Source organism: Leucoraja erinacea, chromosome 1 (genome assembly GCF_028641065.1).
Source record: "Leucoraja erinacea ecotype New England chromosome 1, Leri_hhj_1, whole genome shotgun sequence".
In the NCBI taxonomy this organism is placed as follows: Eukaryota; Metazoa; Chordata; class Chondrichthyes; order Rajiformes; family Rajidae; genus Leucoraja; species Leucoraja erinaceus.
The window spans coordinates 25,218,544-25,242,036 of record NC_073377.1 but is presented as its reverse complement, the minus strand read 5'-3'; the positions used below and the strand labels follow the sequence as shown (position 1 = coordinate 25,242,036).

General features: G+C 42.5%; 1 protein-coding gene across 13 annotated transcripts in view; it reads right to left on the bottom strand.

The window, feature by feature from the left end:
• The window catches only part of znf532 (zinc finger protein 532), a 122,132-nt gene that overhangs the window by 33,234 nt on the left and 65,405 nt on the right, over positions 1-23,493 (bottom strand). For all 13 annotated transcript variants that reach the window (XM_055630447.1, XM_055630489.1, XM_055630546.1 and 10 more), the window contains 3 exons: positions 15,831-18,320; positions 2,961-3,139; positions 1,601-1,777 (listed from right to left, as the gene is read on the bottom strand). In XM_055630447.1, the coding sequence (XP_055486422.1) occupies positions 1,601-1,777; positions 2,961-3,139; positions 15,831-18,308 (2,834 nt within the window). In that variant the 5' untranslated portion in view covers positions 18,309-18,320. The remainder of the gene's footprint in view (positions 1-1,600; positions 1,778-2,960; positions 3,140-15,830; positions 18,321-23,493) is intronic.

Sequence of the window (23,493 nt, the reverse complement as noted above, 5' to 3'; positions counted from 1 at the left end):
ATCCTGGAAACTGTTGCAAGTTCACCCTCTATACTTAGTTAAGCATAGCAATGAGGTACCATTAAACCATTGGTCCGTGAGATATCCAATGTCAGTGCTCAGTTGGGAAAATGAGATAAAAGAGTGCCAATCAGTGCAGACTTTCACATTTGCACGTATGTACATGACTATCCTAAACACTGTGGCATTCATAAGGGAAATGCTGGTGATTCTACAAGAAACTGTATTTTCCCTATCAAATCCAGGTATTATAAAATAGGTAATAACAAATCAGCTGCCCTGTTTATAGCACTCCCAGTTATTATTTCGGCAGTAGATTTGTTATTGCTTTATCACATTATTATATAAAGTCAAAATCCACTTCATTTGATTTATTTTCACATTTCCAGGCTAATGTTCCAGGTGCAATGTTATAAAAAGCAGTGTGCTACACATATTAAAATATATATATACATTTTAATTGACTATGAATGTGACCTAAAGATTAAAGGCAAAGGGGATGATGAGACTTTGATGATGAGAGTCTACTGAGGAAGAGAGGGTACAAATCATTGTATGTATACTATCTTACTCTTATCTCACGGGGGAATGTGGCACACAAGGCACAACAAACAATCTAGCTTGCAGAGAAAAAAGCATATTACCTAGAACATTTTATATTATGGAGTTCAACAAGATGAGGAATATTAGAGACTGCAAAATTAGCAATCTGGTGCAACAAGCAATCTGCTAAGGGAACTTAGTGGGTTTAGCTAGTTTGGTTTATTGTCACGTGTACCGAGGTACAGTGAAAAGCTTTTGTTGCGTGCTATCCAGTCAACAGAAAGACAATACATGATTACAATCAAGCCATTTACAGTATACAGATACACGATAAGGGAATAACGTTTAGTACAAGGTAAAGCCAGCAATAGTCAGTGTCACCAAAGAGGTAGATAGTAGTTCAGCACTGCTCTCTGGTTGTAGTAGGATGATTCAGTTGCCTGATAACAGTCTGGACGAAACTGTCCCTGAATCTAGTGGAGTGCGTTTCCACACTTCTATATCTTTTGCCTGATGGGAGAGGGGAGCAGTATCTGTGGGAAGGGAGGGAATTATCCCCATGTTGGTTTTTCACCCAAAACATCGACACTTCCTTCCCCACCACGGATGCTGCTCAACCTTAGCAGCACCCAGCCCAGTGTTGTATGAAGAACTGTATAATAATACTCCCTCTGGAAACAAGGTCACCTCCTATAGAGTATCAAAATAAGGTTGTCTGCTACATCTCAGTGGCTGTTGCAAGTAACCATATGTTCATTTTTCCCTGAACCCATTCACTTTCCTATCTCCTCCAGCATCACACGAGGTCAGTGCAGTTAGCAACAAGAAATACACTGCCAGGTTTTGTCTTCCAAAGTGCAATTGTTAACATTTTATATTCAGGTTGACTTTCATCTTGGAGGTCTTTTCCAGGAGTAACTCGGTTGAAGTTGCCCAAACTCTACTGACTTGGACCTTCATATCTAACAATAATATGCTAGGTAATAGAACAGCGTTATCACACTAATACAAAAATCTTTGTGGGCAATCTATTAGCAAGCACGCTTACAATACTTACTTGGCTTCTCCTATTTTGATGCCTGGGTGCTGTGTGTAGGCATGTGAATGAGTACTCGGTGCCGACTTGAAAGCCATAGGGCAGATTGGGCACTTATAGAAGATTTCACAGTGGGCACCCTGGATGTGAGACTTGAGTGCAGTTAGGTCAGCATAGACAACACCACAGTGTATACAGCTGCAGGGAGAAAAATCAGTGCCAGTCACAATTACGATACAAAGATTATTCTTGCAACAAGATGAAAATGAATATCTTAAGTATAACTTGTGCGGTATCACATATATAGAAACATAGAAAATAGGTGCAGCAGTAGGCCATTCGGCCCTTCGAGCCTGCATCGCCATTCAATATGATCATGGCTGATCATCCAACTCAGTATCCCGTACCTGCCTTCTCTCCATACCCCCTGATCCCTCTAGCCACAAGGGCCACATCTAACTCCCTCTTAAATATAGCCAATGGACTGGCCTCAACTACCTTCTGTGGCAAGCCTAAATTGATTTATCTTTGTTTTGTGCATCACCTCTTTTGGTAGAACCACTATTTCAAATCTATCCCACTCCCACCGCCATTTTGTGCCCAGTTAAAAATGATGAAATATTTACTACAATATCATAACTCTGCTTTTCCAAATGTGAATGGGTTTTGTGTGTAATTTTGCAGGTTAAAAGCTTTGCTGCCTAACTTTTAAGCAACCAAATAAGAGTGGTGAATGGTGAGCAACCAGTGAGTGACGATAAACTGTGAGGTTGGGGTGAGGCCGGGGCAAGATGAATTTCACACCCCCTACCCTCAGATTCCATCAACAATTTATAAATGCGGTAATAAGTAATTAGGAAGTCTGGCTCCGTCCTGGGAGTGGAGTTGGATCTTTTTGAGGTGGGCTCGGAAAGGAGGATGCTCCCCAAACTGCGGAGCATCTTCGACAATACATCTCACCCCCTCCATGACACACTGGTCAACCTAAGGAGCACCTTCGGCAACAGGCTGGTCCCAGCAAGGTGCAGCACAGAACGCCACAGGGAATCATTTTTCCCTGTGGCTATCAAACTGTGTATCTCTTCCCACTTATGCCGTGGGGTAGACTGACACTTCCTCCCCCCCTCCCCCCCCCATCGCTGCACATCCCTCATCCTGATCTTTTACATTGATAATTTAATTTCATGTTTGTGCAATGTTTCATATGCTGTGCAAATACTGGTCACTTAAATGTCATTATTATTATGATAATTAACTTGTTACTTTCAATGCCTTGTAACTGTATCTTTTCACTGGTGGCAGACCAATCCCTCTCTGGGATAATTAAAGTGGTATCATATTGTAACGTATCCCTTCCGATTAACACAAACAGGCAACTAACCGGTATCCCACTTTGCGAGTGTAGTGCAGGCAGTTCCTGGTGACGTGAGTCTGAAAGTGCGAGGATCTGCATATCGCTCCACATTCTGGGCATGTGTATGGAGATTTGTGCTGATGTATTCGTAGGTGCGATGAAAAGCTGCACTTGTTGGGAAGTAACATCTGGCAGATCTGACATGTCTGTATTTTAACACACAAAAATGTGCCATTAAGAACATGACCTGCATGCTACATGACTTAACAGCGTTGGAAACGACAATTCTAACATCTAGCATTGCATAGTGAGGCTGATATGGTAAACACATTTGCAAAAGCTTCATTGATACAATTTGAGAAGAATACAAACCCTGAGTCAATGCATGTTATTGGGAGGATGACCAAATAGGTTTGGTCATCCTCTTTGAATCTTTGAATCACTTCCCTCTTGAAGGCGACTCCGGACTGTCAAAGCTACCACAGTGAGACATAAAAACAGTTTTTATCCACGAGTAGTTGCTCTACTCAACAACCAAAACTCAGTAGCCTCCCTTTGATCTTCTATTTTGTTGGTTCACATGCTTGATCAATGGTGTTTTATCATTAATGTTTTATTATTATTAATGTTTAATGTTTTCTGAGTCATTCTTTACTGTCACTGTATGTCATGTTGTTACTTGTGGGCGGAGCACCAAGGCAAATTCCATGTATGTGAATACTTGGCAAATGAACTTACTTACTTAACTTAAGTTCGGATTAGTCAAAGGAATTGTTTGGTAGTGAGAATTATTGCTATCATTTACCAACATAAGAGGAAATGTGTACTTGTAAAGAATAAAAAGGCACCGGCAAGGAATAACTTTTTCAATTGCTATTTTAGAGATTTAGCAAATTGGCTGGTGAAATGGCCAATTCGTGAGCTGTAAAAGCAAAGCAATTCCTTGTTGTGATCTTATTTATTTCTTTAAAACCAGCCTCATTATTTTTTTTCCTGGAACTGTACAATGCAAACAATAAAATATCATTCTGCTCTTTTTAGAGAAAAACTGCTGCTAAGTCAGGATTAGGAATGGGGCTGAATAGAATGGTCTGATGCTGAATTATACCATTTTTATTGTGTTGGTTGAATTCAGTTTCTTAATGGTAATATAAATCATGTAGATGCCTTTTTCCTGTTAATTCTGATTTCTTATTTATAAATATCAGAACATGTTGATCTTTGACCGACAGTTTGGTAGAGAATTGCTCACTAGCTGCAGAGTGTAGCCAGATCAGCTGTGACCTCTGATCCTACACACCAAATGTTAAAGTCAGAGATGGGAATGCTAAAGTCAGAGTAAGGTACCAATGCTTCTGAACTCTTGGTGAGAGGGATAGTTAACGACGTCAAGTTAACAGATAGTTACCAGATCATCTCTGATCTGTTAGATAGCATATTGGCTATTTGCATCACAGCCTGGTTTGATCATTCAAACGCTCAAGAACAAAAGAGGCTGCAGAAAATGATGGGCATTGTTCAGTTCATCCTAAATATGGGCCTCTCCACCATCGAAGGGATCTACAGGGAGCAACTGAAGAAGGGTTTCGGCCCAAAACGTTGCCTATTTCCTTCGCTCCATAGATGCTGCTGCACCCGCTGAGTTTCTCCAGCATTTTTGTGTACCTACAGGAAGCAACATCTCAAGAAGGCAGCTAATATCATTAAAGCCCACACCAGCCTGACAACTCTTTCATCTCAATTAACACAAAAAGAAGGTACAGAAGTCTGAAGCTGCCACCTCCAGATTCTAGAAAAGCTTTTCCCATTAATCACCAGGTTCTTGAATCATTCGGCACAACCCTAACCCCTCCCGCCTGTATCCACCTATTAATTACCACGACAGATACAAAAAGCTGGAGTAATTCATCAGGTCAGGCGGCATGTCTGGAGAAAAGGAATAGGTGACATTTTGGATCAAGACTCTTTTTCATTCAGAACGTCTGGGGAAAGGGGAACAAGAGATAAAGATGGTACTTAGGACAAATGAATGAAAGATATGCAAAAAGCAAAAATAATCAAGGAAATGTGGGGCACACAATAGGCCATTGTTGGGTGTGGCAACAGGTGACAACCAGGGTTAACAGAGGACAACGACTCAATGACAAAATAAAAAACTAGCACGACGATTAGAGTGGGGTAGGCACGGAGACGGAGGAGATGCAAGGGTCACTTGAAGTTAGAGAAATCAACATTCATACCGCTGGGTTGTAATCTGCCCAAGCACAATATGAGATGCTGTCCCTCCAATTTACATTTGGCCTCACTCTGACAATGGAGGTGGCCCGGGAAGGAATGGGAATGGGAATCAGAAGGGGAGTCATAGTGTGTAAGAAGGAACTGCAGATGCTGGTTTAAACCGAAGATAGACACAAAAGCAGGAGTAACTCATCGGGACAGGCAGCATATCTGGAGAAGGAATGGGTGACTTTTCGGGCCCAGACCCTTCTATGGTTATAGTGTTTGGCAACAGGGAGATCATTTAGGCTGAGGCGGACTGAACAAAGGTGTTCAGCGAAACAATCGCTGAGTCTGCGCTTGGTTTCGTCGATATGTAGTCTACACCTGGAACAACGGATACAGTTGGTGAGGTTGGAGGAGGTGCAAGTGAACCTCTGTCTCACCGGAAAAGATTTTTGGGGTCTATGGACAGAGTTGAGGGCGGAAGTATAAGGACAGGTATTGCATCTCCTGCGGTTGCAGGGAAAGGTACTCAAGGTTACCATGCTTTTATCTACCACTTTCCATGTTTTTCAGAGATGCTGCCCAACCCACTGAGTTACTCCAGCACTACTACTACTTCTTCTTCTTCTTCTTCTTCTTCTTCTTCTTCTTCTTCTTCTTCTTCTTCTTCTTCTTCTTCTTCTTCTTCTTCTTCTTCTTCTTCTTCTTCTTCTTCTTCTTCTTCTTCTTCTTCTTCTTCTTCTTCTTCTTCTTCTTCTTCTTCTTCTTCTTCTTCTTCTTCTTCTTCTTCTTCTTCTTCTTCTTCTTCTTCTTCTTCTTCTTCTTCTTCTTCTTCTTCTTCTTCTTCTTCTTCTTCTTCTTCTTCTTCTTCTTCTTCTTCTTCTTCTTCTTCTTCTTCTTCTTCTTCTTCTTCTTCTTCTTCTTCTTCTTCTTCTTCTTCTTCTTCTTCTTCTTCTTCTTCTTCTTCTTCTTCTTCTTCTTCTTCTTCTTCTTCTTCTTCTTCTTCTTCTTCTTCTTCTTCTTCTTCTTCTTCTTCTTCTTCTTCTTCTTCTTCTTCTTCTTCTTCTTCTTCTTCTTCTTCTTCTTCTTCTTCTTCTTCTTCTTCTTCTTCTTCTTCTTCTTCCTGTAAGTATGTCTCTGTTTCCATTTTCCTTTAAGAATTCTTCACCATTAGTGCTTGTATATTTGGTATGAACCAAAGTTTCCCCCTTTGGCATGGGGATTAATAATAACATTTAAGCTGTTATTGATTTGAACAGTACCAATTAAGTAAAAGATGGAAATAAAATGTTATAAATTAGTTATTTCTCATTTCCTTTTCCCAAGCTGGTCATCCCTTTAGACATGTGACAATCAGTTAAAAGTTACACATTAAAAGTGCACAAACCGCGAAACACAGACTGAAGACCATCATTTAAGAAAATAGGTGAAATAAGGGTGTTTCCTGTCTTTAGTTCACTCCACTATCAAGAGTTGTACAAATTATTGCATCCTGCTCCAGGATAATCTTATTTTATCCCTGGTTTTGGATGGTGGCTAATTACATATATTATTGGTGGAAGAAAACACAGTTGTTGACCTCTGACTGAACATCAAATTTGCAAATATTCTTTAATCTTTCTACACACTTATTGGCAAAAGAAAATAAAAAAAATGAGTGTTTAAATTTATTTGCTACTGAATGGGGGTAGGAGTGCCACACTCAAATGACATGAAGTACATTTACTTGTATCTCCAGTGTATGTAATTTCCCATTATACAGCAAGCTACAGGAACATTTCACTGACATTTACTTGTATCTCCAGTGTATGTAATTTCCCATTATACAGCAAACTACAGGAACATTTCACTGACAAATTATTAGCAGTGGTTTCTAGGATACAATATTCTTAAACTTAAAGCCAATTGACGTGCCCTAATTCTAGGTTTAGACTCCTTAAATCCTCCCCTACCACACCTCTTGCAGTGTAAAAAATGATTTCCAACATTTAACTGAAACTCTTACGTTTCAACTGAAACAAAATAATTCTGCTTAAGTCATTCACACAATATTTGGCTCAATTTCAACACCGACAGGACTCAAATAAAATATTGTCAATATACTATTTCCCCCTTAGGTCACCAACATCAAGGATGCCTCGGGATCCATTTGAAGCAATGCCATTTTTGGTTCTGTTACCCAATTATTTGTCATTAGCAAATTTAATTTGGCAACAGATGAGTATAACAGAAAACAAAACAGCCATTTTGGAAGTCAGTTTTCATAATGCACACTAGCTGGTGGATACAATAAAGCAAAATGGCTGGTGAGATGCAATTTACTAATAAGAGTTGCGGTAGCTAAACTTAAATAACAATTTAAAAAATAAACATGTACAGATTACATGAAACACTAATTCTCTCAATGTAAACTGGATTTGTTTAATCAAAATATAACTGCTTGACTGGAAAGGACACAACCACTGAATGCGGATAGCCAGCAGCTGAAAAATCATTCAGTGTATTTCTCGGGCTCTGGATTGTGACTTCAACAGATAGAATTTAATCAATTCTGCCATGCTGGATACCATTATAAATTACTTCCATTCTAGACTAGTGCAATTAAAGTGAGATAGATTATTCATAAGGGAATTTTGCCAACCAAAACAAATCCTTATAGCAATGCGAAACTCAAGATTTGCAAAGCAGGTGGTCACCTACATTCTGTTTCATGTTCCCGTAGATTCTAATTGGACAGAGGCTTCATGCCAGATCTTTGAAACTGTTATTCGATTAGTCCCATTCCACTACTACTTTCCAGCAGCACTGTCTGTGTCAGTTCATCCAATATTTATAGGTAAAAGATCATTCCCTATTCATCATATTATTGTATTTGCCTCAACGATTTCCTCCGGCAGTTTGTTCCATGTACCCACCACCTTCTGCGTGAAAATGTTGCCCCTCAGATACCTTGTAAATCTTTCTCCTTTAACCTATGCCCTCTTATTCTCAATTCCCCTATCTGGAAAAAGACAATGTGCATTGTTTCGGCCCGAAACGTTGCCTATTTCCTTCGCTCCATAAGTGCTGCCGCACCCGCTGAGTTTCTCCAGTATTTTTGTCTACCTTCGATTTTCCAGTATCTGCAGTTCCTTCTTGAACACTGTGCATTCATACTATTATTTTCTCCTAATAATTTTATATAACTCTATATGATGACCCTTAGCCTCCTCTGCTCCAAGGAATCAAGGTCAGGCCTGCCAAATCTCTCCCAAGGGCTCAGGCCCCTGAATCCTGGTAATAGAAACATAGAAAATAGGTGCAGAAGTAGGTCATTCGGCCCTTCGAGCCTGCACCGCCATTCAATATGATCATGGCTGATCATCCAACTCAGTATCCCTGTACCTGCCTTCTCTCCATACCCCTGATCCCTTTTTGCCACAAGGGCCACATCTAACTCCCTCTTAAATATAGCCAATGAACTGGCCTCAACTACCCTCTGTGGCAGAGAATTCTCAGATTAGATTCACCACTACTCTGTGTCTCAAAAAGACCCTGTACAACTGCAGTAAAACCTCCCTGCTCCTATACTCAAATCCTTTTGCTATGAATGCTAACATACCATTCGCTTTCTTCACTGCCTGCTGCACCTGCATGCCTACTTTCAATGACTGGTGTATCATGACACCCAGGTCTCGTTGCATCTCCCCCTTTCCTAATCGGCCCCAATATTCTCGTAAATCCTCTCTGCACTCTTTCCAGCTTACACAGCCTGTTCACGTAACCAGACACAGTTCAAACACCATCTTTAAATTCAACGACGATAACATCATTGTTAAACAAATAATGGACAATAATGAGTTAGAGTATGAGAGATATTGACAATCCATTTGAATGGTGCCAGAACATTAATCTTTGCTCTCAACATCAGAAAGACCAATGAGCTGATTGTGGACATTAGCAGAGAAAAACCATGGATACACAAGCACTGTCTTCATCAAGGGGTTTGTGGTAGTGACAGTCAACAACTAAGTTCTTAGATGTGCATATCTCTAAACCTTTGTCCTTGACCCAGCAAATTGATGCAATCAAAAAGAAAGCTTATCAACACCTGTACTTCCTATGGTACTAGAAGAATGAGGAGATTCAGTATGTTGACGAATATACTCTTGAACTTCTACAGGTGTATGGTAAAGATCATATTGACTGGTTGCATCACAGCCTGGTTCGGTACCTTAAACGTCCGGGAATGCTGGAAAAAACAAAGTGTGGTGGAAACACAGAACTACAGATGCTGGTTTACATAAAAGGACACAAAATGCTGGACTAACTCAGCGGGTCAGGCACCATCTCTGGAGAACATTGATAGACAATGCTTCAAATCGGGATCCTTCTTCAGACTTCACGAGAGAGTCAGATTTTGTTCTTAGAGCTAATGGAATCAAGGGATATGGGGAAAAAGCAGGGTGCTGATTGTGGATGATCAGCCATTATCATATTGAATGGTGGTGCTGGCTCGAAAGGCCAAATGGCCTACTTCTGTACCTATTGTCTATGTTTCTAACCAGATTCAGGAATAGCTTCTTCCCAACAGCCATCAGTCTCTTGAACATAATTTTAATCTCAATTTATGTTCAAATATGCTATCTTTGGTAGCACTAAGGACTTACTTTTGTTTTTTTACTCATATTGGCATTGTTAACATTGAATATATGTTTAATATATGTTATCTGTGCATTGTGTTTACATGCCCTGTTATGCTGCTGCAAGTAATAATTTCAATGTTCCGTTGGTGGTATATATAACATTTAAACACTCTTGACTTAACTCTTGACTCTCAAAGCAGTGTTAAAAAAAAGTATTCAGCACTCCGTCCTAAAGTCTTATGCAACCAGAAGTCTTGCTTAGCAATTCACCCCAGTCATTGGTGTCGAGTCACACCTGTTGTAGAGTCACATCAGCATATAGCACCTGTGATGGATTCCAGAAGATGGTACACTTTTAAGGATACAAAGTTATTCATGACAGAACAATAGGGTTGCATGGGACTTTGAAATATACAATGTATCCCCAATCCTTCAAAATCACTACATCTAATCGATGAAACTCCATCAGAAAATTGTGGGAGTACCTTCACCTGAAAGACTTGAGTGCTTAACGAATGTGGTACCACTTTGTTGAAGGCAATTAGGGATGGCTAATAAATGTTGGCTCTGCCTGTGATACCCTCGTAAAAGGAAATGATTGCAACTTATTTTCATAGAAAGAGAGCATTCAAATCAATAAAGCACTGTACTAAGCAAAATAATAGGTGAGGATGTAGGAACAAGATGTGAAGTGAATCCTGTTCCAGAGGAATCCATGGAATTTGTCCTGAATCTAGTTGACAATAAATTTGTAATCAAAAGAGTAACCCAGAGAAACCTAATGGCTCTGTCCAAAACATTTCAATGTTAATATTTCAGGGAGTGGCAAAGAGATCCCCTTAACTCCTTGTTCCATGGTCACTGCACACAATAAAAGTATGCTTGTATTTAATTACTATTGAATGTGTTTCAAAACTGTCACGTCTACTTTGCAGACTTTATAATCCATAAACCAGATTTTTTTGTCCTTTCACTCAAATCCTCATCAAGGTAATAATGCCTCTAATTTTATTTTATTTGAATTTTGAGTCAAAATTATCTTTTTAAATACAGTTTGTATAAACTGCGGCGGCAGCAATGCCTTGCAGGTCGATGAGAATGTGGAGGACCATCGTGAGGAGGGGGAGGGGAAAACCAATGGAGGACCCGGCATTAAGTACAATGGGGGGGGAAACAAAGACCAAGGGGGAGCCAGCGTGCTTTGTAACTTTGTCAGTGGCGTAGGTGACTGCTCTTTGTATATATTGTGTATGCAAGCAAAGAATCTCACTGAAGGTACACAAAATTGCTGGAGAAACTCAGCGGGTGCAGCAGCATCTATGGAGCAAAGGGAATAGGCAACGTTTCGGGCCGAAACCCTTCTTCCTGCTGGAGAAACTCAGCGGGTGCAGCAGCATCTATGGAGCGAAGGAAATAGGCAACGTTTCGGGCCGAAACCCTCCTTCCCTCTCACTGAGCTTAGTTTCATGTGACAATAAAGTATTCCTATTCCAAAAAGATCTTCCTTTAGAAGTCAGACACCATTTCAATATTGAATCATGCAGAAATCTTTTCTAATTATTTCCATTGTTCAGTTCACTAAGTATTAATGTTATGGAGTGTATCAAATACCCTTTTCCAAATAATAGTTTGATGAAAAGTACACAAGGCGAGTTCAATTTAATGTTGTTCCAGTTGAGAACAAACAATAGCTCGCAGATAAAAGTCGACATACTTCATCAGGCCCGATAGGGAGTTTAAAAATGATTCTGTTGAAATACCATGTTTAAATGCCATCACATGTAAGGGGAGATAAATTACATATCAGTCAGCACCAGCTTGTTCTGGGTGACAGTTCCTAAATGGAGATGGTTGTGAAATAAATTGGTTCCTTTTTGTCTACAACGGATTTGGGAGATGTGCTTTCTTTTCTTTGTTCTCCCACATGCAGTTAAAAATTAGGTTTTGATAACCTAAAAGGTCAAAATTCTATGGTAGTAGTACCATAATGGTGGTAATAGCTTATGATACAGTGTGCGCCCCTTCATTGGTCAGGGCATTGAGTATGAGGGTCAGGCAGTCATGTTGCAGCTTTATAGGACTTTAGTTAGGCTGAATTTGTAGTATTGCATGTTGTTCAGATGGCCTCATTACATGAAAGATGTGGAAGCTTTGGAGAGGGTGCAAATGAGGTTTACTTGAATGCCACCACGGACCAGATAGTATTAGCTACAAGGACACGATGGACACACTTGGATTGTTTTCTCTGGAATGCTGGAGACTGAGGGATGACCTGAAATAAGTATAGAAAATTAAGAGAGGCAGAGATAGTTTTTGCACCCAGAACCTTTTCCCCAGGATGGAAATGCCAAAGACAAGAGGAACATAACTTTAAGATAAGAGGCACAAAGTTTAAAAGACAAGTTATGTTTACACAGAAGGTTGTCTGAGCCTGGAACATGTTGCCACGGGTGGTGGTGGAAGCCAGATACACTAAAAGCATTTAAGAGACTTTTAGAAGAGTGCATGGATATGCAGGGCATGGAGGTATATGGATTATGCTCCATCATTGAATTTAATTTATTTTGGCATCATGTTTGGCACAGACAATGTGAGCCAAAGGGCCTTTTCTTGTGCTGTACTTTTCTATGTTCTATATTAATAATATTCCGAAGAAGGATCTCGACCCGAAACCCTTTCCTTCTCAATAGACAATAGACAATAGGTGCAGGAGTAGGCCATTTGTCCCTTCAAGCCAGTACCGCCATTCAATGTGATCATGGCTGATCATCCCCAATCAGTGCCCCGTTCCTGCCTTCACCCCATATCCCCTGACTCCGCTATCTTTAAGAGCCCTATCTAGCTCTCTCTTGAAAGTATCCAGAGAACTGGCCACAACCACCCTCTGAGACAGAGACTTCCACAGACTCAAAACTCACAAAGTTGTTGCTAATGTTGCTAATAGGAATATCAACCATAAAAATTAAACTTTTGTTTTTTCTAATTCCTCTCTTCCCAGTTATGTCAGGGATTTTCGCATGAAAGTGACATTTCTTGGTCACAGAGATGCTGCCTGTCCTGCTGAGCTACTCCAGCTTTTTGTGCCTATCTTCAGTTTAAACCAGCATCTACAGTTTCTTCTTACACATTCAGGCCTTATGTGTTGGGTGTGATGACTACATGAAACAGAAATTCCAAAGTGTCAGTGAGTTTGCAGTCCTCCATAGGTTGCTGTTTCTGCAGCATGTTATTGTGCAATCAATGGAAGTTACGTGATGTATGTAATTTATGGTTATTTACAAAAGAAATCCTGAAAATATGAGACATAATCATGTACTGAGCTAGAAATATTGCTCAAATTATCCGAGCAAGAAAAACTAATGTTATTTGTGAGCCTTGCAATCCGTTTATAGAATATTTTCACAAACAAGGGTTTGATTGATTTTTGTTCAAAGATTTTTGTTTATAATATTTCAAGTTCTATTGTAAACAGGCATGTTGCCTCCAAATATCTTAGCATTCCATAAAATACTCAAAAAAATTGATCATATTTTGAAAAAGGGGGTCAAACTGTACCTACATTAGAAACATAGAAACATAGAAATTAGGTGCAGGAGTAGGCCATTCGGCCCTTCGAGCCTGCACCGCCATTCAATATGATCATGGCTGATCATCCAACTCAGTATCCCGTACCTGCCTTCTCTCCATACCCCCTGATCCCCTTAGCCACAAGGGCCACATCTAACTCCCTCTTAAATATAGCCAATGAACTGGCCTCAACTACCCTCTGTGGCAGAGAGTTCCAGAGATTCACCACTCTCTGCGTGGAAAAAAAGTTCTTCTCATCTCGGTTTTAAAGGATTTCCCCTTTATCCTTAATGGGGTCATTAATGAGACAATGGGAATTGAAATGTAAAGGCAGTTTGTGGCCCAGCCAATTGGCAACATTTTACAAACCAACATGTAATGTGACAACCAAGTTTTCTTTAAGGAAGGAGGATGAGCATGTATGCATTAAGATTAACTGTATTTTTCCTTCACTGATCTCTGTAGTTTTTAACTATTCACAAACCCTAAACATAAACATCCATCACAGTGACTCCTCCACATTCTGCACTGTGATGGAAGGCGAAAAAAGGTTCAATCTCTTCCCTTTGCTCTTCTGCAGTCGGTTGTCTCGTGCCCTCTGTTGATGGGACGATCTTGACTCCCGTAGCCGTTGCCGTTTGGGCCCTCTGTGTCAAGGCGATCAGGGGGTGTCAGCTCCCCGCACCGGGGCTGGTGGAACCTTCCGCGACGTTGGAGCTCCCGACATACATGGCCTCTCCCGAGACTGCTAGCTCCCGATGTAAAGTCCGCTGGCCGTGGTTGGAGCGATCCCAGGCTACAGATCGACTCTGTTGTAAATCCATGCCCCGCGGTGGGGCCCAAGGTCATTCCGCGGAGGCCTCCAGCTCCATCGATGGTAGGCTGCAGAGCGACCGGAGAATGCGATCCAAAAATTAATCGCATCTCCGGCAAGGTAAGAAACTGAAAAAAAAAGTTTCCCCCGACACCTCTCCCTCCCCCACATAAAACAAAACGGAGAACATTTACACAAACTTAACACACACACTGAAAATTTAAAAAAAGAGAAAAAAACAGACTGTTGGCAGGGCTGCCAATCGTGCGGCGCCCCTGGTGGTAAATTATTATTATTTGTATTATTATTTAAATAATGTTCTTCAGTGATAAATATTAAAACAGGATCAAGCTTTCAAACAATGTTCCTAATTTCTTTATGCTTGGCTCAACATTTGTTTTCTTCACAATTGCCTGTGTAAAACTTTGAACCATCTGTGTTGAAGGTTGTACAAAAAATGTCATCACAAACGATTGTGAAAATAATCCCATAAACCCACTTGGCCTCTTTCTGTGAAAGTGTAAATCAATTCATCAGTACTTCTCCATATCTTATCTCTAATCACCATTTATGAATTATACCACTTTAATTAAAAAAAGCTCCACTAAAAGAAAGTTAGATCTTAAATCACATTATAAATATATGTGATTTACCCTTTACCCTTATCAACACATGGTAAATGGCTCGATTGTAATCATGTATTGTCTTTCCACTGACTGGATAGCACGCAACAAAAAGCTCTTCACTGTATCTCAGTACACTTGACAATAAACTAAACTGTAAACTGCTCCACTATTCATAAACTCTACTGCTGATAATCTAATTTGAACTTTGACCACCTCATCCATCACCAATTTGAAATCTGAAGTCTATTATTTTCTAGTCTACCACATCTTTTTTTAAATATTCAAATTGTTTTCCAATTGGTCTCAACCATCCCCATCCCTCTACAACCTTGTAATCAACCGAAAACTCAAGAGGTCCTCCAACTCTGGTGACTTCAACATCTCTGCCTTTTCTCTCATTATTGGCGGCCATGTATCCACTTATTTCAGAGCATGCAAACAGGACCCACGGCCCATCGTCCACACCAATCATCAAGTGCACATTTTATATTAATCCCACTTTAATCCATTTTCTTCTCCCATATTCCAATCAATTCTTCTTCACCCTCCCATATTCTATCATCCGGCTGCACACGGAGGACAAATTAGAGGAAACCAGAACACCTGGCTAAAAACCTTGGTAATCCCTCCCTAAAACAAATTCTCTATATTTCTCTTTTATAAAATGCACTGTAAACCTTAGTGCTTTGACCTAACCCTTTGGCTCAGTGTCAGTTTTTGGCTGATTTGACTTCACTGGAGTACACAGAGCCATTTTTATATATAACCATATACCATATAACCATATAACAATTACAGCGCGGAAACAGGCCATCTCGGCCCTACAAGTCTGTATATGAAGGTTTATAGAAATGCAATTTATTTTTGTATTTAGCTGCGACTATTTACTGCTGCAGGCATAATTAATGGAATTTTTCAAGAAGGACACTATTCATTCACATCATAGAAAACCATTCAGGGCATTTCAGGGATGCCAATGTTAATGAAAGTATTTGACTGCATGTTACTCGAAAACAGTGCTCTTTGACACAACGTGATTTACCTGCCCTCCTGCTTCTGCAGCACTCTGGAAGTGTGTGGCAAGCAACATTTCATCCAGGAATGTCTCACTGCACTCCAAGCACTTCATGCCATGTCGGGAAAGTTTTGACGGATCTTCATCAAGAGGCATAGCTGGGAGAATGGGAGAGCTGGCAGGAGCAGAGATTACAGCACTGGCTATGCTTGCAACAGTTTTTGCAGCAGCACTCAAAGCATTGCCTGCCATTGTCAAGATGGGTGCAGATATAGTAGTCGTTGAAGAAACGCTAGAACTGGAAATAGGAACAATCATCTGATCTGCGGGAATGGGTTTCATGATCAGATGGGAGCACTGCATTACCACACCTTTGTCCTTGTGGCCTCGAGCATGAGATAGAAGACTGCATTTGTTGAAAAAGACCAAGTTCTTTGCACAGTGGTTGCAGGTTACTTCAATCCGCACACTCCTCCGATCATAATGTTGCGCCAAACTCTTCTCCAAAGCAAAGGAGTCCCCGCATTCCAAGCACTTGTAACCACGAAGCGGTATGGTAATATTAGCATTAGTTGGAGGAGTAAGGTTAGGCATGTAGATAGGGACTGGATTTACACTGCTCAGGACCTTGTTGAATGTCTCTACCACTGCATTCTGAGAATGGGCCACAACATGAACCCTTGATACTTTTTTAGCAGGTTGGGTGGAAGAAGTGGTGATTAGTGTCTGCTTAATGGACTGTTGAGATTTGGAAAGCACCTGACAGAGTTCAGATGTTGTTTGGACAGACTGGGGCAGAAGGTTCAGGTTAGCAAGGTGGACAGTCTTTGGCATGAGTTTAGCATTTACAAGGCTGGAGGCTGGCACCACCACAGTTTGCTGCTGCATGGCATTGGCAGCCTTCAAGATGGCACTGCTGGCACTCTGAACGGAGGCAGCAGAGATTACAGTGGCTTTGACTGTAGTGTTGTTAGCAAACTTCAGGTTGATCACCTGGGATCCTGCAGTCTTTACAGTAGACACTGGAAGGAAAGCAGTAGCTACAGGTTTAATTGTAATCTGTTTTTGTACAACGTCAGAAGAATTTACTACACCTGAAGCTGTAATGAGCGCTGACTGGATCGGTGTTGATGGAGGCGAAGACATAGAAGACTCTCCGGGAAGAGATGACAAAAGTGATGAGACAACCATGGAGTTTGCCTGATCTTGTCCTCTTCTACCAAATTCTTGCTCAACCTCTGGCATGATTCTGGTCACCATTCTGGTAATTTCACCAGAGGACGTTTTGATAGTCTTGATGCGGACCTTGGGAATGGCAGGCGGCGAGCTAGCAGGAGAAGAAGGGGACCCTTTCATACTACATTCACTGGACACACTCCGGGGGCTATCAGACTGCTTGACGACAACTTTCTTCACCACTTCCATTGGGCTGTGAGGGCCCTCAGGAGGAGATTTCTCAGTGACTATTGGGCTTTCTCTAGATTCTCTTAAAACCGGAGAAGGGTCCCTTGAGACTGGCTGTGTTTCCTTGACGGTGTCAGCCGCTGCCTTTTTAGCATTCAAAGCAGCAATTGCTGCAATGCAGGAGGAAAGTTTGGACGAGGACTTGACCCGAAGATTTGAAGAGCATGCAACAGTCACTCCAGTTTTCTCAGCATTCTTGCCATCAGGGGTTCTATTGTCCAGTGGCTTCTCAGAGGAATTCTTAAAGCTCTTTTCAGCATCCTCATCAGACAATTTCTCATCCACATTTCGTGGTTTTAATGTCTCAAGAGTCCCCGGGTTAACACTGGAGCCTTCACTCTCTCTGTTGCTTTTCATTATCTTACTCTTTTGTTCATCATCCAGGGGTGACACTTCTGGTTTGACTGTGTTTTCCCCTCCTGGCTTCTTTGTTTTCTCACATTCCCGCTCTGCAGGTGGACTTGGAAGCACGTTTGCTTGAAAAGCTGGTTGGCTTTCCTTCTTGACGAGTGGAGGATCGTCAACTTCTATTTTATCGTCGTCCTCAAACTCCTCTGCACTAGAAATAGGACTGAACTGGCTGAAGGCTGAGTCTTTGAGTTCGGGTTCAGGGGCCTCGTTGCCGTCAGGTCTGGACAAGTCTACCTTAGCTTCAGCCACCGGTGCCCCTTCGCTCGTGACCGACTTGCTGTTTGAATCTTTAGAATACCCATCCAAAGCCGAGACACTCAGGAAGCCGTTGTGCAAGCCATTTCCTGAAGAACTATGATTTTCTTTATCAAGAGCAGGGGTTTCTGTTGCTGTAGCTGCAGCCTCACACGAGTCCAGAGTTCGGATGTTCTTCACAATAACACTTACTACCCCATCGGGGGCCAGGGGTACCTGAGCATCATCGTCCGCGGGTATATTTTGTTTCAGCTGTCCTTCACTTTCATCATGCGCAGATTCAATTGCTGCTTTGGGATCAACCTGCATATCTGGAATGTCAAAAGCAGCAAGCAGGTCATCGAAGTCTGGGGTTTTCATATCTCCCATGATCATCAATTTACAAAGCTGCAAAAAAAAGAGCAAAGGAAAAGTTACATTATTTAACATTGTCAAGGCACTTCCAATTGTGGGAATAAGCCAAACTTTCATCCTTCCCCCAATCCATCATTCTGTTCAGTGAATTTTCAACACAAACAAATAAATTACAGGAAGTCGTACAGCACCTATGGACGCAAAGGGATGGTCAACATTTCTGGTCCAGACTCGGTGGAAGGACTGAGAGTGGACAGGTATATACAGCCCGTATTCGAAATGGGGTGTGTCAAGAGATAGGCTTGAAGGTGACATGTGGATATATAAGAAGAAAATAGGTGGCTGGAGAAGGGGATGAGGGAAGCGTAGAGATAAAAGCTGGTATGTAATAGATGCAGGCATCTTGGGCACATAGAGCCACATCGGAGAAACGTGAACCAATTGAGAAGATATCTTGGTGGATAGATATATGGATGATGACGAGATGGAACCAGATGAGGGAGGGTAATGAGTCTAAGTAATAAGGTGTGGGTGGGAGGAAGAAATTAAAGCAAACAAAGAGAGAGTACCTGGTTGGACTGGTGGGAGTGGGAAAATAACACAGGGTAAATGTGTTACCTGAAATTAGAAAGATTAGAAACTGATGTGGTAATGGGAAGGAGTGTTGAAATTACATGTAACTAGAAGCTCAAGATGCAAAACCGTCCCTTTGTCTGCACTTGGTCTTGCCAGTTTAGAGAGGTCACGACATGCCCTCCGAAAACAAGGTTGGTGGAGTTGCGCATGGATTTCTGCCTCACCTGTAAGAATATTGAGCTCCAATGATTGTGGTGAGGCAAGTTGCACCTCTTATGTTTGCGGTGGGAAGGTACCAGGGGACAGGCATGGGTGGGTGGGTGGTAAGGAATGAGTGGACGAGGGCATCAGAGAGAGTGGTCTCTGCAGAAAACAAAATGCGGTGGGAGATGTTCGAGGAAAAGACTGGTGATGGAATTCTGTTGGTCCTGGCAGAAGCGAAAAAACAATGATGTGCTGGACATGGTAGCTAGCGGACTGAAAGCCAAGGACGGGGGGTCTTTATCTTTGTCTCTGTTTTGTCTGGGGCGAGGGATGAGTGCAGAAATTTCCAATTTCAAGTGGCCCACTCCCCTCACGTTCCTTTCCCAGTCGTCAACCAAAGTTCGCCAATCTTTTCCATTACACCTCCCCTTGCTACCTTGACTCATCATCCTCATTCATCTGATTCCTTCTGCCCATCATCTCATACCTATCCACCTGGGTCTCTTCTTCTTTGGTTCACTTTTCCAAAACATAGGCAAGTGAGGAAGTGGTGAGAGATTGCTTGGTTATATTAAAGCCTATAGATCTCCACCCTATGCTCATCTCTAGTCCTCACATTTCTCCCTAATTTCAAATGTTCTCCTTTTCATCTCTGAAGACAGTTTCCATTCCAGATAAAATACACTAATTGCAGCAGTTAGATAAATACAAATGGTGCCCAACAATGTATTTCTTAAATTGTAGGATTACTCAAAACAACATTTTATATTGGATCATTCAAAGTTGTCTTTGATTTGTGCAATTGTACAGTGAAACTTGCACTGAGAAGTTAACTGTTTCGAAACCAGATCTCCCATTCATATAATTCAAGTTCACTGAAATAAAGACCAATTAGAAAATAATGAATAATGAAAGGGCTAGATAGAATGGAAGTGGGGAGGATGTTTTCACTAGTGGGGGATTCTATGATCATAGGGCACAGGCTCAGAATAAAAGGATGCACCTATAAAAAGGAGAGGACGAGGAATTCCTTTAGCCAGAGGGTGGATAATCTGGGGAATTCATTGCCATAGACTGTGGTGGAGAATATCCTCCATGTCCTAGTTTAGTACCTCGTCTCCTTCCTCGTCTCCATCCTCTGACTCCAAGCAGGAATTCCCTCCTTTACCCTTGAATGGTCCTACCTTCTCCCTAGACACCTTCTTGTCTTTAGTATATGGTTAAAAAAAACTTTGGGATTGTCTTTAATCTTACTTACCATTGGCATTCCACGCCCCCTTTGACCTTACTAATTTACTGCTCGAAAATGTGGAGACTTTGGAAAGACCGCAGAGGAGGTTTACAAAAATCATTCCTGGATTAGTGAGTGAGTATAAGTTACAAGGAGAGGTTGAACAGACTTGGATTGTTTTTTTCTGGAATGCTGGAAGTTGCGGGGAGACCTGATAGAAATATGTTAAATTATGGGGTAGACAGAATCCCCTTCCCCAAATGGAAAAATCAAATACTAGAGAGCAAAGCTTTAAAGCAAGAGGGGTAAAATTTAAAGGAGATGTGCAGGGCATTATTTTTTTACACATTAGACAGTGGTGAGTGCTTGGATTGTGCTAGAAACATAGAAACAAAGAAAATAGGTGCAGGAGGAGGCCATTCGGCCCTTTGAGTCTGCACCGCCATCATTGTGATCATGGCTGATCATCCCCAATCAATAACCCATGCCTGCCTTCTCCCCATATCCCTTGATTCCACTAGAAACATAGAAACTGCGGTGGGCAATGGCTGAAGCAGACAAGTTAGTGATATTGAAAAGACTTTTGGACAATCATGGAATGGAGGGATATGGGTTACATATAGGTAGATACAGGATGGCCTCGGTATCATGTTCAGCACAAACATTGTGAGCTGAAGGGCCTATTCCTGCACTGTATTGCTTTTTCCTATTCTAGATTTTTTAATTCCACAGCAAGCATGGTGCGATTTGAATTCTAATCTCAACATTATTTCAATAAGCCTCTGCTTGTTTGAATTAATTTAATCACAACAACACTACCACTGTAAGTTATTTTAGTTAAACAGGCACGTCGTTTGAGATTTTGCATACCTGTATAGCCCCTGGCCATAGCTTCGGTAGCTTTAGTAAACACAGCCAGCAACAATGAGAATCATCAACCAACCCAACACGATCAATTAATTTTGCCTAATAATTAATACCACAACCCAGGAAGTAGAAAAAATAGGAGATGCACTGCACATTTAAATTACTGCATTGAAGGTGAAATACAAATATAAAAACAACTAGTTACATTCATTTTCTGAGGGATAGGACTCATAGAAACGGAAACATTTGATGATTTTGGCTGCCTTTTTGAGGCAGCGACTACGATAGATCCCTTCCACAGTGGGGAGGTCAAAGCCAGTGATGGACTGGGCAGTGGTCACAACTTTTTGTAGTCTTTTTCGCTCCTGGACGTTCAAGTTGCCGAACCAGGCCACGATGCAACCAGTCAGAATGCTCGTAGAAGTTTAGGAGAATCCTCTTCAACATGCCGAATGTCCGTAATCTTCTCAGGAAGTAGAGCCGCTGATGTGCCTTCTTTACAATTACATCGGTGTGCTGGTTCACGAAGTAATTCACAAAACAACTAGGGGGCACTGTCCTGTGCACGGCTGCCCTGCCAGCAGTTGGCTGTCTTTTCACCGTTTTATTTTTAGTTAGTTAAAGTGGTTTGTTTGGATGTCTAGACTTTTTTTGTGTGGGGGGGGGGAGGGGGGGGAAGGGGGAAACTACCTTTCAGGGTCCCTACCTGGTCGAAGAGGCAGCTTTTCTCCGGGCTGCAGCTTCGACCCGTCCTCGCGGCCTACCAGCAGGCCTGGAGCGGCGTTTCCTGTCGGGGACCGCCCAGAACCTCGGCTTCGGCGGCGGCACAGCGCTGGAGCGCTATCGTGGAGCGGGCGATGCCTTGCCTGGGTCGCCGCACTGAAGCTCCGGTGAGCTGAGACCGCCGGGAACAACATCGCGGAGCTGCGGGACTGTGGAGCGGCCAGCTGCGGGTGGCGGCAGCGCCGAACTTTACACCGGAAGCCTGGGATCTCGCGACGAGATCGCCAGTTGTGGAGCTCCAACCGGCACGGCCTTGTCGGCTTCGGAAGCCGCGGCCTCCAGTACGGAGGCGGCCGTTCCAGGGTTCCCATGCCGCTGTGAGGACTCTCCCGACGTCGGAGCACCACCACCCGGCGAGAACGGCCAGGAACATCGGGCCTCCGTAGAGGCAACTGTGGAGGCCTCAATAGGCCCAACTATGGGAGGACTGGGGTTGGGGACTGGACTTTGTGCCTTCCCTCATGGTGAGAGCCATTGTGGGGGGATGTTCTTTGTGTTTAAGACTCTCATTGGTGTTATGTCTGTATTCTTTTTTTGTGTGCTGCAAAATGGCAAAAAGCATTTCACTTCACTACACCTCGGTGTATATGAATGTGACTAATAAAATACCTTTGATACCTTTGGTTCCAGGAAAGATATTCTGATATATGCACGCCCAGGAATTTGAAGTTATTGACCTTCTCCACCATCGTCCCATTGATATGAACAGGATTGTGGGTCCTAATCCTTCCCCTACCAAAGTCCACAATCAGATTCAAGATTCAAGATTCAAGATTCAATTTAATTGTCATTTGGACCCCTTGAGGTCCAAACGAAATGCCGTTTCTGCAGCCATACATTACAAACAAATAGACCCAAGACACAACATAATTTACATAAACATCCATCACATCGCTGTGATAGAAGGTCAAAAAATCTTATCTCTTGTGCACTCTCCCCCCTCATTTCCAAAGTCAAGCCCCCCTGGCAATGGCGATTGTCCCGCGGCCATTAAAGCCACGCCGGGGTGGTACGAGGTCGCACACCGAGTCTTGGTGTTAGAGCCCCCAGCGTGCGCTCGCAGAGTCCCGCAGCCATTCCAAGCCGTGCGGGGCGGTGATGTCAGGCCCCGCTCCAGGAGCTCTTCGACCCCGCAACTCGGGCGGGAGAAGTCGCCGTTACGAGAGCCCTGAAAAGCGGTCTCCCTCCAGGGACCTGCGGGCTCCCGGTGCCGCCGTCCGCCAGACCCGCAGTTGCAGCCTTGGAATCTCCGGAGGTCGGGCCGCAGTCAGCAGCGCTCCACCACCTCTCTATACTCTGGACTCTGCCAGCTCACCGACGGTGTGATTCGTCGGCACCAAGTCCCCCATCTCCTGTTGGAGGGTGTCGTTGGCGAACTTGACCCGACAAGAAATGGAGTTCTGCACTATGACCACACACTACCCCGCAAAAAAGTCATACATAGTATAGAGTGAGAAAAGCGGACGGGCTGGGGCCGCTGCTGCACGCAGACTTGAGGTGCTCCTGTACTAATTGTTACTGAGGATTAAGTGGTTCCTCCAATTC